General features: G+C 43.7%; 1 protein-coding gene across 1 annotated transcript in view; it reads left to right on the forward strand.

Moving 5' to 3' along the window:
* LOC122937880 (glutamate decarboxylase 1-like) overlaps window positions 1–15775 on the forward strand; it is a 215543-nt gene that overhangs the window by 183965 nt on the left and 15803 nt on the right. Inside the window, exons 12-13 of the mRNA XM_044293041.1 lie at window positions 12802–12951; window positions 15482–15589. Coding sequence (XP_044148976.1) covers window positions 12802–12951; window positions 15482–15589 — 258 coding nt within the window. The remainder of the gene's footprint in view (window positions 1–12801; window positions 12952–15481; window positions 15590–15775) is intronic.

Here is a 15775-nt window from a genome sequence, read left to right on the forward strand (position 1 = left end):
TCGAGTAAAAAAAAAAAAGTATAATAAAACGAATATTCTAATTCGCAAATTTTCGACAAATATTCTACAAAATTTTCCCGAAATATTGCAAATTCAACTGACCCCTGCCGCTCATCACTATTTTCTAGCAATTTATCATCAAGGCAATTGCAAAGAGACTACAGTAAGCATGCACTCTAATGGCACAGAAGCTGAACATGCATTGGCCAAATTGCTGGTAACAGTCTCTCCCTTTCCAAATGCCCAGGAATTCTACACAGAACTAGGTGGTTTATCTGCACAAGCGACAGGAGAGGAACTGGAGGGTGATGAGGAAGACCAGGCAGAGGACACCCGACAGACCGTGGCAGTATGCAGTGGAGATGGAGGCAAATAGTCTGAGTACCTTGCACAAATGGGCAGATGCATGATGAGTTACTTGCATAGTGACAGCTGCATTATCCCTATTTGACTACTGGCTCACCTCAATCTTGGACTCTACCTGTCCAATATAAGGGGCATTTTTACATCTTCGAAGGATGAAAAACTCAACTACTATCAAGACATTCTTTTTGTACTCTGTTGGTCGCTGCCCAAGTGCGACATCGCCCCTCTTTATGAAGGTCTAACCAGGGTTACCCTCTGACCTCACACTCGACTGCCATGATTGCTGGAGGGCGAGCTGGGGGTACAGGAACGGCACCAGCTCAATCAGCAGAATCATAAGTCTGGAGTCTCTAATGAACAATTTTCTTCACCTGCCTACTGAAGATGCCACCCAGCAGCAGCAGGACATGGATCTGGGGTGATGGGGTGCAGTCCAACTATGCCACCACCTGCTTGTGTAGGTTCTGTTCCAAGTTCCCCTAGACTGCTTGACAGCCAAATTTGAATTATGGGCGAAGCTGGCCAAGTTTTTCCTGGGAAAGTTTTTCGGCCTGACCACTAGGGTTACATGGTGGTAAAAAACAAAACAAAACAAAAAACACTCCATCTATTTTGCCGCGGTGAGGCAATCCCTGCCATCTTAATTGAAGATATTGCTCAAAATCTTGTGTGGGGTGACATGGGACATCACCACGCCAGCCTCATCAGTTCACTGCACAAGATTTTGCGCAGTGTCTTCCTTGCCGCGATGGCCTATCCACATGCAAATGGATAAGGTATGACTTTTCAATAACTTCACTCATTGCCAATTGTTACTATTCATACTGTTGCCACCCTCTGCATTCGGTTATGGCACACTAGTGACCCTGTTTGGCCAGATTGACATCACCATTTATTTTTTCTTTCTCCTGATCCATCAGAAGAACAGGAAAAAATGAAGAAAATGGGTCCTTTTTTTTGTTTGGGCATCCATAAGGCCTCCATCACACGGTCAGTTTTTGTGTATCTGGATTTGATCATAATTTAGAAGCCAAAAGCAGAAGTGGGTTCAAAACGCAGAGGACATGCAAATATTTCCATCAAATGTTATCTGTGTTAGACCAACCCCTGTTTTTTGCCTTACCAACACTTATGGAAACAACTGACCAAATACTGACTGTGTGACAGAGGCCATTAAAGTCCTGCATGCCGGACTTATTTTCTATGTGAATAAGGCCTATGCACACAACCGTGCCGTTTTTGCGGTCTGCAAACCGCGGATCCGCAAAAAATGGAAGGCGCCCGTGTTGCCCTTCGCAATTATGCGGGACAGAACGGGCGCCGGCAATATAAATGCCTATTCTTGTTCGCAAAGCATGGACAAGAATAGGACATGTTATATTATTTTTTTGGCGGGGCTGCGGAACGGAGCCACGGATGCGGACAGAACACGGAGTGCTGTCCGCATCTTTTGCGGCCCCATTGAAATGAATGGGTCCACATCCGAGCCGCCAAAACAGTGGCTCGGATGCGGACCCAAACAACGGTCGTGTACATGAGGCCTTAAATTAATTTCAGATGTAAATGAACCAAACTCATGCTAATTGAGCATGTGACCTTGATCAGTATTTTGCACCAGGATTTGATCATGATTTGGAAGCCTAAAGCAGGAGTGGGTTCAAAACATTGAAATATTTGCACGACTTCTATCACTTGCATCTGTTTTGGACCCACTTATGTTTTTGCCTTGCAAATACTTTTAAAAAAAACGCTGAAAACAGTGATCATTGATAGAACTTTTTTTGTAAATTCTTTATTTTTGAAGAATTTTCAATTATATAGACAAAACAACAAGACATATTCAGCGTCTATAGAAATCGAGGCAATTGCAGAGCAAATTAGCCACTTGGGTGGACATTCCCCACACAAGTAGACATATAACATATATCAAAGGTGCAAGACAGTTTATACATTATAGACATGTAAGCAGAGAATACCCAACTGTCCGTTTATCGAGAGAGAATCATATAGAGCTATATCCAGTGATATATGGGTACATCATATGCCTAGACCCTGAGACTTGATAGAACTGTCAAACAGTAACAACAACACTAACATACATCAACATACATCAATACATCAATAGTCGGACATGTCCTTTGGGATATCTGAAGGTCTGGGAACACAATTGGTATGCATCTATCGAAGTGGGTGAGAGATGAAAGCAACCTATTATATATTCGGGTAACACTGGATAGGAATAACGTTTTCTAGTAAATGGGTGCTAAATGTGTGGCCTAAGAAAAGGAAATTATAATTCCATTCCAACAAGGCCCATTGAGGTCAGGCCAATCGAGAACGTATAAGAGGGTTAGAAGATATATCACATTGTGTTGGTATGCCAAACCTAGTTACCAAGGAAAGATTTGTGAAAATTCAACTATGATTGCCATGTCTTTAGGAAGGCCGATCTATTACCTTTTTCCCAACTCACTAATTCTTCCATAAGGCATATTTGATGGGTTTTCTCCACCCATTCTTTTATGGTAGGAGGGTCTGAGTTCCGCCACTTGGTGGGTATAATATATTTGGCTGCAGTTATCATGTGTGTGGCTAAACTCCTAAGGGAGGGCCGAAAATCACCTTGAGGAAGCCAAAGCAGGATAAGAGCAGGAGTTAATGAGATCTTAGAACCACAGACTTTATTGATGGTTCGTTCTATTTCAGACCAAAAGTCCGAGATTATTCTACAGGACCACCAAATGTGGGAGATGGAGCCTTCTTCCTCTAAGCATCTCCAGCACCTGTCTGATGGAGAGAGATGTGCTCTATACAGAAAAACAGGGGTCTTATACCACCTAGATAAGATTTTGAATGAGTTTTCTTGAATGCGAACACATCTCGAAAAACCATGTGAGTTTTTCAGGATCGTCCCAACATCTTCATCAGAGAGGGTAATCTGGAGCTCCCTTTCCCACGCTCTTAAATAAAAAGGTCTCTCTGTAGACATATCCAGTAACAGTTGAGAGTATACTTTAGATAGGGTTTTAGGGGGGGAAGTCGGCAATATGGCATAGTTTTCCTGGATAGGGTCCTTTAATCGAGTTTTCACTCAATTTCTTATACTTTTTGCAACACAATTCAAGATCTAACTCCACCAATCTAGACCACAAATGTCTGGGCACTAGGGTCTGGGCTATAGTTAGAAATTCAGAGAGGTCTTTGGTCTCAGTCAGATCCGAAATCTTAAGTCCATCTAGATGTAACCACGCTCTATGAAAGTCTTTCTTCTCCCTATTAAGGAAAAACGGAAGGGCGGACAGAGGAGCTACCGGCGAGAGATTGTTGGCAGCCATGGACAGAGCCTTGGTCCTGCCACAGACCTGGAACATACAGCGAGTTAGGGCGCTAAGGGGGGGTTTATCTTTTCTATCCGGTGTATGTACCCATAAACGGTGTAAGGCTAAGTCACCCAGAAGGGCCTTTTCAAGGCCAACATGTAAGGCTTTGTTGTGTGGTCTGGCCAATTCAACCCACCTTTCCAGCTGGATAGCGTGTAGGTATGTTTTTAAGTCTGGTAGGGAAAGACCGCCTTTGTTGCGTTTCCTAACAAGGAGAGAGTGAGCCAATCTAGGCTTCTTGTTGGACCATACAAATTTGCTAAATAAGGAATGGAATTCGGACATGAATTTATTCGACAGTGGTATAGGGAGACATCTCAGGGTGTATAAAATTTGTGGTAAGGCATATGTGGACACCAAGTTTTTCCTACCCAACCACGAGAGGAAGGGGAGCTTAATGGATGCCAAGTAAGATTTAATTTTGCTGAATAGGGGTGCGTAGTTGAGCCTAAATAAATGGGAGGGATTTGCCGGGATCATTATCCCAAGGTGTTTAATAGCATCTTTTGGCCATTGGAAGGAGGTACTCGTTTGGATCTTTGAAATGTGTGTCTGCGGGGCCGTAATGTTTAGTATCTCAGATTTGTCATAGTTGACCTTGAAGTTGGATATTTCTCCAAACTCTGAGAATATCCTAATTACTTCCAGAACCGCCACCCTAGGATTCGTTAAGAGAAGAAGCAGGTCATCCGCAAAAGCTGCTAATGAGTGAGTTCTGCCTCTTACCTGCAACCCTCTTATGGACTCCGAAGTCCTTAATTTACATAGCAGCAACTCCAGAGTTATTATAAATAATGCTGGAGAGAGAGGACAGCCCTGCCACGTCCCGTTGGAGATTATAAACGGAGGGGATAATGTGCCATTTACCAGCACTCTAGCTGAGGGATGTGAGTAAAGCGAGAAAACGGCCGAAATGAACAAGGGCGGAAAGCCAAAGTGACATAACGTTCTTTCCATGTAAGCCCAATTGACCCTGTCAAACGCTTTTTCAGCATCTGTTCCTAGCAGGGTCAATGGGACTTTGTGTTGTTTAGCGTAGTAAATGGCATGTAGAACCCTACTCACGTTATGTTTGCCTTCTCTGCCTTTAACAAAACCCACTTGCTCCTCCCCTATGAGCTTAGGCAGTAGCTTAGCTAATCTGTGGCTTAGAAGCTTAGCCCAAATTTTAACGTCAACGTTGAGCAGGGAGATAGGTCGGTAGCTACTACACTTGGTGAGGTCTTTTCCCTCTTTGGGAATAACCGTTATGTGAGCTATCAATGATTGAGGAGGGAGGGATTTTCCATTAAGGAGGGAGTTACATAAGTTTACTAGTTGTGGGGCAAGAGTGCTTTTAAATTTTTTATAATAAATCATGGGTAGGCGGTCAGGTCCAGGGCATTTCCCTGAGGGGATGCTCGCCAAAATATCCGTTATTTCTTTTACCGTCACAGGGGAAAGCAACATATCTATCTTCAGTTGCTAGAGTCGGGACCCTTATTCCTTCCAGGAAAGAATCTATTTTGCGCTGTATACGGATAGGATCATCGGATTTAAGGTTGTATAAGTCCGAATAGAACCTAGCAAACTCTTTCGCTATGGCAGGGGTGTTGGTTAGTTGAGGGCCCTTCTCGGGTTTGATACTAGAAATGAAAGCTCTATCTCTTTGACCCTTAATCATCTGAGTAAGCAGTTTAGAACCTCTGTCTCAATGAACATAAAGCTTATATTTAGCTGATCTAAGGGCTTTGGCCGATTTTATGTTTAACAGATCTTTCAGTTGGCATCTCAGCTTTACAATGTCATTATAGTGGGTGTCAGAGGGGTTCTCTTTGTTAATAGTTTCTAGGGCTGAAATTTGTGCTAAAATTGAATCAATCTTAAGCGCCCTTTGCTTACGCACCCAGGACCCCAGGGAAATGAGTTCACCCCTGATGTAAGCCTTGTGGGCCTCCCATATCATAGCCATATCAATAGTGGGAGAGCTATTAATTTCAAAAAAGGACTTAAGCTTCTCTTCCAACCTACGCCTATCATTTTCGTTTTCTAACAGGGTTTCATTCAGTCTCCAGGACCAATCTCTAGGAGGTAGACCACTCAACCGTATCACCAGAGAGACAGGGGCGTGATCTGAGACAGTGATCTGTCCTATAGTGGAGGACTCAATCTTATCTAGTACATGGTTAGAGACAAAAAGATAGTCCAACCTCTGATAGGATCTATGTACAGCTGAGAAGAACCTGTAGTCCTTGTCACTAGGGTGAGACAGTCTCCAGGTGTCCGTAATTTGGTGTGCAGCTAAAGCTTTAAGCAGTGAAGGGATTTGTGTAGTGGAGTGTTTAGATACCTTAGAGGTAGAGTCCATAGGGTGATCAAGAGTCAGGTTTAGATCCCCCTCCCAGTATCAGTAATCCTTCTCTGAAGTCTCGTAGTGAGCTTAGAATCTTAAGAAGCCAAGGTATTTGTCCCGTGTTAGGGGCATACACATTAGCCAAGGTCACCTTACTACCATATAGAGTGCCTTTTAAGAATAGGTATCTACTTTCAGGGTCGATGTATTGTGCCTGAAGCTGGAAGGGGGTATTAGCTCTGAATCCTATGGAAACACCTCTAGAGGCTGATGAGTGGGAACTATGGAACCATTTCGTCTAATGTTTGGTGAAAAGTTGTGGAATATGGTTGTTTCTGAAATGCGTCTCTTGTAAGAACAAAAGATCTGCCCTCTCTCTCCTGAGCATGTGGAATACCTGACTTCTCTTTTGAGGAACGTTAAGCCGATTTGCATTAAGTGACGTTACCTTCAAAGGATCCATAATTTATGGGTGGTTGCGAGGTAGAGCAAAGATACATATCCCAGTAAGGCAATTAAATATAGACGCAGGACCCATCCGAACAAACTATACACAGGAACAAAGAAAACAAATTCGAGCACGTTAATACTCATAGGATAACCTCCTACAAGTTAGGAGAGGAGAGGAGAGGGTGGTGGGGACAGGGCAAGACGAGACAGAGTGGAGGGAGGAGAAGGGGTTAGAGAGAGTAAGTACAGTAATGAAAAAGTAAAGTAAAGCGGGAGGGGGAGAAACTGTGAGGTACAGAAAGCCTGTACGAGCACTCACTACACAGCTTTGGGGCTAGACCAGGAGGGGGGAGGGAGGAGATAACGAAAAGGAGAGTGCGAACATACCCGTATCCCAGAAAATCGCTCCCCCCCTCCTCCCAGCACTGAGGATTCCCACAAAACGACCATATAGGAGCCCCATTACCTTCATGGGACCCAACTCATGAGTTAAGCAGTAAGGAGACGCAGGGTCATGTAATTATATAAAAACACCATAACCAAAAATGCAGCGACCCCTATCTTAGTTACTATATGGGTTGGTAGCAAATAGGATAACAGAAGATTAAATCCCGTCCCTGCCATCTTGCTCGGGACCAATTGCCCCTGTTACTGAAACATGGATACAGGAGTCAACCTTGTGATGGCAATGACGGGGTTAACTAACTGAGACAGACCACAAAGTTTACAATCTAGGCCTACAGTTTAAACTGGTTCTGAAAAAGGAATAAAGAACATTTTAACAATCAGTGCGGTACCGATATGTTACCGGATTCAGACCGCAGGTGGATAACACTGGATCCATGCAATAACGCATATAGGTTCAAGTGTCCTGGAGCTCAGCTTGCCGCTTCTTCGCCTGTGGTGACTTGAACCTTTTTGCGATTCGCCAGTCGTCTGAGGCAGGCAATGTAGGCAGCTTCAATTCACCGGACAACGGCAGCCACGAGGGAATGTCCAGTGGTTCCACTTGCAGGGCTTCCCACATCTTGCTGAGATCTTCGGGGTGTCGCACTGTGATCTGCTTCCCATTCACTGTGGCGCACAGGCCAAACGGAAAAAGCCAGTGCAAGGGGTGACGTCTCTCCCTTAAGATATCGGTGAGTGGCTTTAGTTGTCTCCTCTTGGCTAAGGTGCTGGCAGCCAGGTCTTGGTAGATCTGGATTTTATGATCCTCGTGCGAAAAGTCTCCTTTGTGACGAGCGGCGGTCAGAATGGCGGCCGTATCCACATAACTGAGCAAGCCGCAAATAATATCCCGCGGCGGGGCATCCGGCAGTGGTTTTGGCCTGAGGGCCCTATGGGCTCTCTACAACTACCATCATTGCCCGGTCGTGTCCAAGTAGTGCAGTGAAAATTTGGCTGACCGTGTCAGATATATCGTCTCTGCACACTTTCAGGGACTCCTCTTATGCGAATGTTTTTTCTGCGGCTCCTGTTTTCCTGGTCTTCCAGGTGCAGGAAAGCCGTGTTCAATTGCTCACGGACCTCTTCAACTTTCGTCTGCATTGCACGGCTGTGCTTAGTCAGGGCCGCTTGCGAGTCTTCCAGAGCCGCCACTCTATGTCCCGTTTGTTTAATTTCCGATTTTATGGCGGAGAGTTCTTTCATAACGGGCTCAAAAGCAAGTGCCAAGGACTCCTTGAGAAAGGCTCTGGAGATGGGGATCGAGCCGAGATAGCTGTGTGTCTCAGACGCGGCGAGGGAGCCTTCATCATCAGAGTCCTCTGTGTATGCCGAAGCGGCAGCAGCTTCCTGCGCCATCTTAGATCTTGCAGCCGGCGAGGACATCTTCTTTTTCAGGTATTTGTCCAGATCTGATTGCCCTCTAGCATGTCTGGGAGTAGTCTGGACCTCTTTAGCTTTGTCTGTTAAGTTTTCCCATGGTAAGTCAGGGTGGGAACCCGCTAAATAGCTATTTGCTGGTGCTGCTGTGAGGAGCTCACGGGTCAAGCAGCCATTTCCTGACGCGGCTAGCTCCGCCCCGATCGTTGATAGAACTTAAACATAACTTTTAATTTTAGCAATATTAAAATGATAGGCCCTAAGGTAGTAAGATAAATCATGGTGTTACATATGAAACTTTGTTAATCTAAACATGTAACTCTTCTCTTTTCTTTGTAACACTACAAATGTTGCATATTTATTCTTTGTGAAAAACAAATAAAGATATTTGTTAAAAAAAAGTAGCTGCTAATTATGAATCACACAATGATAACGCAAGTAAGAAACTTGGTGCACGGCGGCACTTGGTATAGAAAACCTTGTTCCTACCGCTCTGTCGTCAGGATCCAGTGGGCAGCCAGTATTCAGGTAAGTACCCATCAATCCACTTAGAGGAGACTGTATGCTGCAATGCCTGTTGGGATTTGGAGTCTATTATATCCCTGATGTAACCCTGTGGTGGAATGACACTAGCCTCTAAATGTTATTCTCCTCAGTTATTGTCTGGGACTGGGATTAGGATAGGGCTGGATCAGGGCCAGCGAACGGGGAAAGGTTCCAGACGGGGTAGCCCTTTTAAGGACTAGTGCCCTGTGGTGAGGCTGCTCCAGCATCTAGAGGCTAGTGCCATTCCACCACAGGGTTACATCAGGGATATAATTAACCCCAAATCCCAACAGGCATTGCAGCATACAGTTTCTAAGTGGATTGATTGCTACTTACCTGGATACTGGTTGCCCACTGGATCTTGACAGAGCGGTAGGAACAAGGTTTTATATACATTGTGTGATTGCTTTTAAGCAGCTACTTTGATTTATCTTACTACCTTAGGGCCTATCATTTTAATATTGCTTAAATTAAGTTATGTTTAATAATTGATCACTGTTTTCAGCTTTTTTTTTTTCTTTTCGGTGACCTTACACATTGATATTGTGTTATCTTCCTTCCTGAGTTATTCTTGCAAATACTAAACAAATACTGACAGTTTGAAGGTGGATACTCAAAATACAGAATCTGCTTTTTGGGCTGTTCTTCTGACTGATCCGAAGAACAGAAAAATAGCGATGTGAACACAGCCTTACTGCTGACACCCTCCCATCCCTCATAGGGCTACTATTTGAATTTTGGGCCACTGCACAGTTAAGTTCATGCCAATAAATTGGACCTGAAGCCAACACTGACCTGTAAGGTTGCATTCACATTTGTTATTTTCATCACTTACAGTATTGTGAGCCTAATTCAGGAGCCAAGCCTACACTTCAATTAGGTATTATGAATAGACCTGCACCTGTTCTGTGGTTTTTGACCCACACCTGCTTTTGGCTGACAATAACTGATGAGAATAACTGACCAAATAAGTGAAGTGTCAACTAAGCCTAAGGGTACTTTCACACTAGTGTTATTCTTTTCCGGTATTGAGTTCAGTCCTAGAAGCTTGTTTTATCCTAATGCATTCTGAATGGAGAGCAATCCGTTCAGTGTGCATCAGGATGTCTTCAGTTCAGTCCCTCTACGGTATTTGGCCGGAGAAAATACCGCAGCATGCTGCCATATTTTCTCCGACCAAAATTCCGGAACACTTACCAGAAAGCCGGATCCGGCATTAATTTCTATTGAAATGTATTAATGTTCTGAAAAACCGGACCCGGTTTCCCGGTCTGCGCATGCGCAGACCTTTTTAAAAGTGCAAAAAAAATACCAGATCAGTTTTTCCGGATGATACTGGAGAGACAGATCCTGTTATTTCAATGCGTTTTGTCAGACTGATCCGCATCCGCATGATACCAGTTTGCATACGGATTTCCGGATCCGGTAGGCAGTTCCGGCAATGGAACTTCCTACCGGATCCTCACAACGCAAGTGTGAAAGTACCCTAATAGTGACAGTAATTCTAAAGCTAACGGAAGGGATTCAAACAAATGTGTTTGCACTGCAACAACATGGATTAAAAGGACCTTTTTTCTCTCTACTACTATATTGGCGTTGCCCCCATGTCCTTAATGTGTTTCACTAAAGAGTCATTGGGACACCCGCAGTATGCTTTTCTTTTGGTTTAGCTAGGAATGTTTGTGGCCGGCACAATGATGTGCATGTCCATATGTGACCTGCCTTTTATTCTGACATACAAGAACTGGCTTGCTACCAGAAAGTACTAGCTATACATTTTGCTGCAATGCACAGTGATGTACACTGAAATAAATTCACCATAAAGTTTAATTGCAGGCCAGGGTAGACCTAAGGTAATGCACTTCATAATTCTTAAGCAGATTTTGGGGAGAAAATGGATAAAGCGACCAAATAAATTTTTTGAAAACTTGGCTCATCACTACTCACAATCACTGAACAGTGTTGGACTGGGTGGCCTAGGGCCCACCAGTAAAATGTATTTTGGAGGCCCACAAAACGGATACATTCATATATTACCTGCTCAAAGCAGCAGAATGCTACCAGATGATTGAATATGGGGGGTCCCCGCAGCAACTTTGAGAAGGTAAGTCCTAGGGAAAAGAGGATACTGCTAGCTTTCCTCTATACCTAGAAGTCATCACAGCTCTGGTAGTGTTTATAATAATAACCTGGGGAGTTTCTTTTAATCTATCAATTTTTAAAAAAATATTAACATCGGCTGGTTGAGGTGCTGTACATTGAATATATGTATGTAGTGCAGTAAGTCTACTGTGTTATGTGCCACTTGTGCAGGGGGTGGGAGACTAGGGGCCCACCGGGTATTCACCTGTACCCTTGTGGGCCAGTCTGAGTCTGCTGATGAAAATCACTGACCGAACACTGACTGTGTAATAATGCCAAACGTGTATATTTGTTTATTATATTTTTTTTATTCTCATTTTGGGCTTTTACATCAAGGAGGCGGTCCTATTAATGATGGACAGCCTTCCCTAGATGACTGTGCATACAGAGGTAGCTGTCAATCACTTATGAGACTGCTTCCTTAAAGGGGTTGTCTCAGTTCAGCAAATAGCATTTATCATGTAGATTCAGTTAATACAAGGCACTTACTAATGAATTGTTATTGTCCATATTGCTTTCTTTTGCTGGATCGATTCATTTTTTTTCAGCACATGATACACTGCTTGTTTCAATGGTTATGACCACCCTGCGATCCAGCAGCGGTGGTCATACTTGCACAGTATAAAAAAAAAAAGTGGCGACTTTTATGGTGGCCCGGACCGCAGGACTGTAGTATGTAAGCACTGCCAAACAGATGCTGGATTGCAGGTTGGTTGTAACTAGAGGAGCAAATTTTTCAAAAATTTGATTTGCAGGTTGGCTGAATTTTTTTGAAAAAATGTGGTTCGATCCAAATATATTCATGGCGAATTTAGTTAAACTGCTATTTCTGGGCTGCAGAGAGCCTTTATAGTGGTGTAGATGTAGAACACTGTGCCTTGCAGTAACATGCATAGGGAATCTGCTTTGGTAGTGAAATACTGTGAGTCCCTATAACATGCAGATGACCGGTGTCGCTCTTAGAATCACTGCACACTTCACTTATTTGGGCAGTCATGGGGCCAAAACTGACCAAATAACTCAAGTATGAACTCATCCTTACAGGTCGATGTTAGCGCTGAGAAGAAGCACACTCCTTTTACACCGTCATCAGCTGATTCCACATAGATGTCTACAGAACCTGTTCTATTAAACGCGTATAGAAGTAGAGCCCCCCCCCCCCCCCCCGAGGGTGGAGAGGGTGTCAGCAGTAAGTTTGTGTTGACGTCACTGATTATTTTGTCCTTCCTCTGATCCGTCAGAACAATAACCTCCAAAAAACGGATCCGGTCTGTGGAGCATCCGCCTTCACTCGGTCAGCATTTGGTCGGTAATCAATCAGTGATGCTAATGCAAAGAAAAAAAAAAATGGAGTGGATCCAAAACAGAAATGAGTCAACCATTCAAGTACCGCTGGGTTGCTGGTCAAGAAATGACTTCTAGATGACACCGGGAGCTCGGGCTTCTCGCTGCAACCCCTACTGCCACGGCCCCTTACTCTGCTGCAACATTTAGGCCTCTGCCATTCCCATGTGCAGGGCCTGGCACTTTTCTGTATGACATACTGTTAGATCAAATAAATCAAAAGGAAATGAATACACAAAACGGGCTGTAATTTTCTCACTTCACCACACAACGGCAAATACTCATGGAGCTTTGAAATTTTTTTTTTTTACTTCTCTATTAGCTTTTGTTAATAAGAACTGCAGCTTTTTCACATCTGTGTTTTTGTTTTTGTTTTTTTTTCCCCCTCAAATAGCTTGGTTTTCTTTCTCTTTTCAGGGACTCTTGCAAGCTTGCAATGAGTTGTGTGCCAATTACCTTTTTCAACCAGACAAACAATATGATGTAAGCTATGATACAGGAGACAAGACCATCCAGTGTGGCAGACATGTGGATGCTTTTAAACTTTGGCTCATGTGGAAAGCAAAGGTAAGTTATCTTTAAGGCCTCTTTCACACGACTGTATGGCTTTTTCAGTATTTTGCGGTCTGTTTTTTTTCACGAATCCGTTGTTCCGTTTTTTGTTTCCGTTGTGTTTCCCTTTCTGTTCTGTTTTGCCGTTCCGTTTTTCCGTATGGCATATACAGTATACAGTAATTGCATAGAAAAAATTGGGCTGGGCATAACATTTTCAATAGATGGTTCCGCAAAAACGGAACGGATACGGAAGACATACGGTCCGTATGTGTTCCCTTTTTTTTTTTTTTTGCGGACCCATTGACTTTAATGGAGCCACGGAATATGGTTTGCGGGCAATAATAGGACATGTTCTATCTTTCAACGAAACGGAAAAAACTGAAATACGGAAACGGAATGCATATGGAGTAAATTTTTTTTTTTTTTTTGCGGAACCATTGAAATGAATGGTTCCGAATACGGAACGCAAAAACGTCCCGTAAATGGAAAAGAAACCCACTGTAGTGTGAAAGAGGCCTTAAAGAAAGACTAGCTCTCTATTGACATGTAACCTGAGGGTTGCAGCATAGAAGGCCTAGTTCGCAGGAAAGTCTGTTATGTATGATGTAAAACCATTGGTATGTGTGTAAATTATAATCTTTCACAAAGATGTTGTATTATAGAGCAGTGGTGGCTAACCTCTGGCACTCCAGCCAGTTGCGTAGCGTGGGTTGCCAGCACCTAGGGTAAGCCAAGTATTGCGCCCCCCCCAACCTGTGACCACGCCCAGTTTTTTTTTTTTTTTTACAGATAATGTAGTAGCTATCACCTGCAGTCCTATGTAAAACCACAGATAACACGGTGATAACTCTGTGTACAGATAATGTAGTAGAATGTACCAGAATTCAGAACACGCACAGTGTGACCTGAAGTCTGGGGCCAGGCTGCTACAGTGTGGGCCAAATTCTATATCCACCCTCCCATCACTACAGAACATACAGGGTAATACAGCGCACATACCTCTTACATCCAGTAATGTCTCCTTTTAAGGTCTCCTCAACTTCTCCTTTCAGACCAGACCACAATTTTTCAGCCATTTCTTGTCTCTGCAGTTTGACAAAAAAAAAAAACCTTGGCTTGCTACTTTTGCATCATCCTCCCATCTTCTGGACAAATCATCCTACCTTCCCCAATACTCTGCCTGCAGTGCTCCCCAATATTATACTTTAGAAACAGATAAACCCCCTGGTAATAGTAGCACCGTGCAGATAGTGCCCTTTAATAATTATTGGCACACGGTGCCCTAAAATTACTGCACCCAGCAAATAGTGCCCCTGACACTAATAGTGTAAACATAACGTCCCCCAAAAATAATTGTGGTAAGCTGATACTGTACCAAGGTGCCCCCACAGTAATGGTGCTCCCAAAAGTCCCACCAATAGAAATAATTCTCTGCTAGAGCACACATGGTAGTAATAGTGCTCCTATAGTGCCCCCAACATGTCACCACTGTGCCCAAGAAGTAATAATGCTCCCATAGTGCCCATACTAGTAGTAATGTTTCCCCTAGCAACCAGTAATAATAAAGCCCACCATAATGCCCCCCAGTAGTAATAATTTTCCTTATAATGTGACAGTGCAAAAAAATACCCTCTTTTAATGCCCCAGTTGAGCTAATGTCTCCATAGTGCCCCCATAATATGCCAGTATAAAATACCCTCATAGTGCCCACCAATAATGTGCCAGTAAGAAGTTCCCCAATAATGTGCCAGTAAAAAGTTCCCCCACAGTGCCCCCCTATCATGTGCCAGTGAGAAGTGCCTCCCATAGATGCCCGTCCCCATCATGTGCTAGTATTGTACAAAAAATAAACACTTATACTTACCTCCATGGCAGCAATGAGATGCAGGCCTCTTCCGGCCTGTGTCCTGCGCTGTATGGCTGTCTCAGGCAGCGTGATGACGTCATTGTGCTGCCTGTATCGGCCTCTGATAGGCTGCAGGCAATGGGGAAGGGAGATGCCTCTCTGTCCTTTGCCCGCAGCACATCCATCTGTATCGTTGTCCTGAGGACGGCGATACAAATGACACTGGGGGTGAGTTCTTCCACAATGGAAGTGCTAATCTCCCTGTGACCTGCTGCCACCCCCACACTTGTGAGCAGGGCCGTGCCGGCTGGGGCGATCCTCACTTTGCCTAATTGGCGGTGCGGCCCTGCTTGCACCCCCTAAAATTTGTGCCCAGGACAACTGTCCCCCCCCCCCCCCCCCTACGCCACTGACTCCAACTGTGCGGTGAAAATAAGACTCCCAGCAAGCTCCATTCATTTCTCTGGAAATGTGAGAACAGTCAAAGAAGTCTACATCTTGGGATTTGTAGTTTTAACACAGCTGGAATGCCGGAAGTTGTCAATCACAGGTATAGAGTATGCATTAGCCCAATATCCCTGTAAGATTCCGGCCCACGTAGATTCTGCTGGTAAGGTTTAAAAAAACTTAATAAATGTGTGTGTAATATATAAATATATTATTTATTAGAGGGATAACTTATATTTTTTTCTATAGGGAACACATGGCTTTGAGCTACAAATTGACAGCTGTCTGGAAAATGCAGAATACCTGTACAAGAAGCTAAAATCTAGAAATAACTTTGAATTGGTCTTCCAGGATGAAGTAAGTATTAGCCAATCAACCCAAGCTAAGATCATAAAATGGCAATTCAGAGTTTAGCTACAAATTCTCCTGAAAGTTTTTTTTTTTTTTTCCAGCCATCTGCATAGGAGGAAGAAAATAAAAGTGCACACTTATGATCCTGTATGAATAAGGGAACTTAGCACCTATAGAACTTCATGGGAAAAC

The sequence above is a fragment of the Bufo gargarizans genome, chromosome 5 (genome assembly GCF_014858855.1).
Source record: "Bufo gargarizans isolate SCDJY-AF-19 chromosome 5, ASM1485885v1, whole genome shotgun sequence".
Lineage (NCBI taxonomy): Eukaryota > Metazoa > Chordata > Amphibia > Anura > Bufonidae > Bufo > Bufo gargarizans.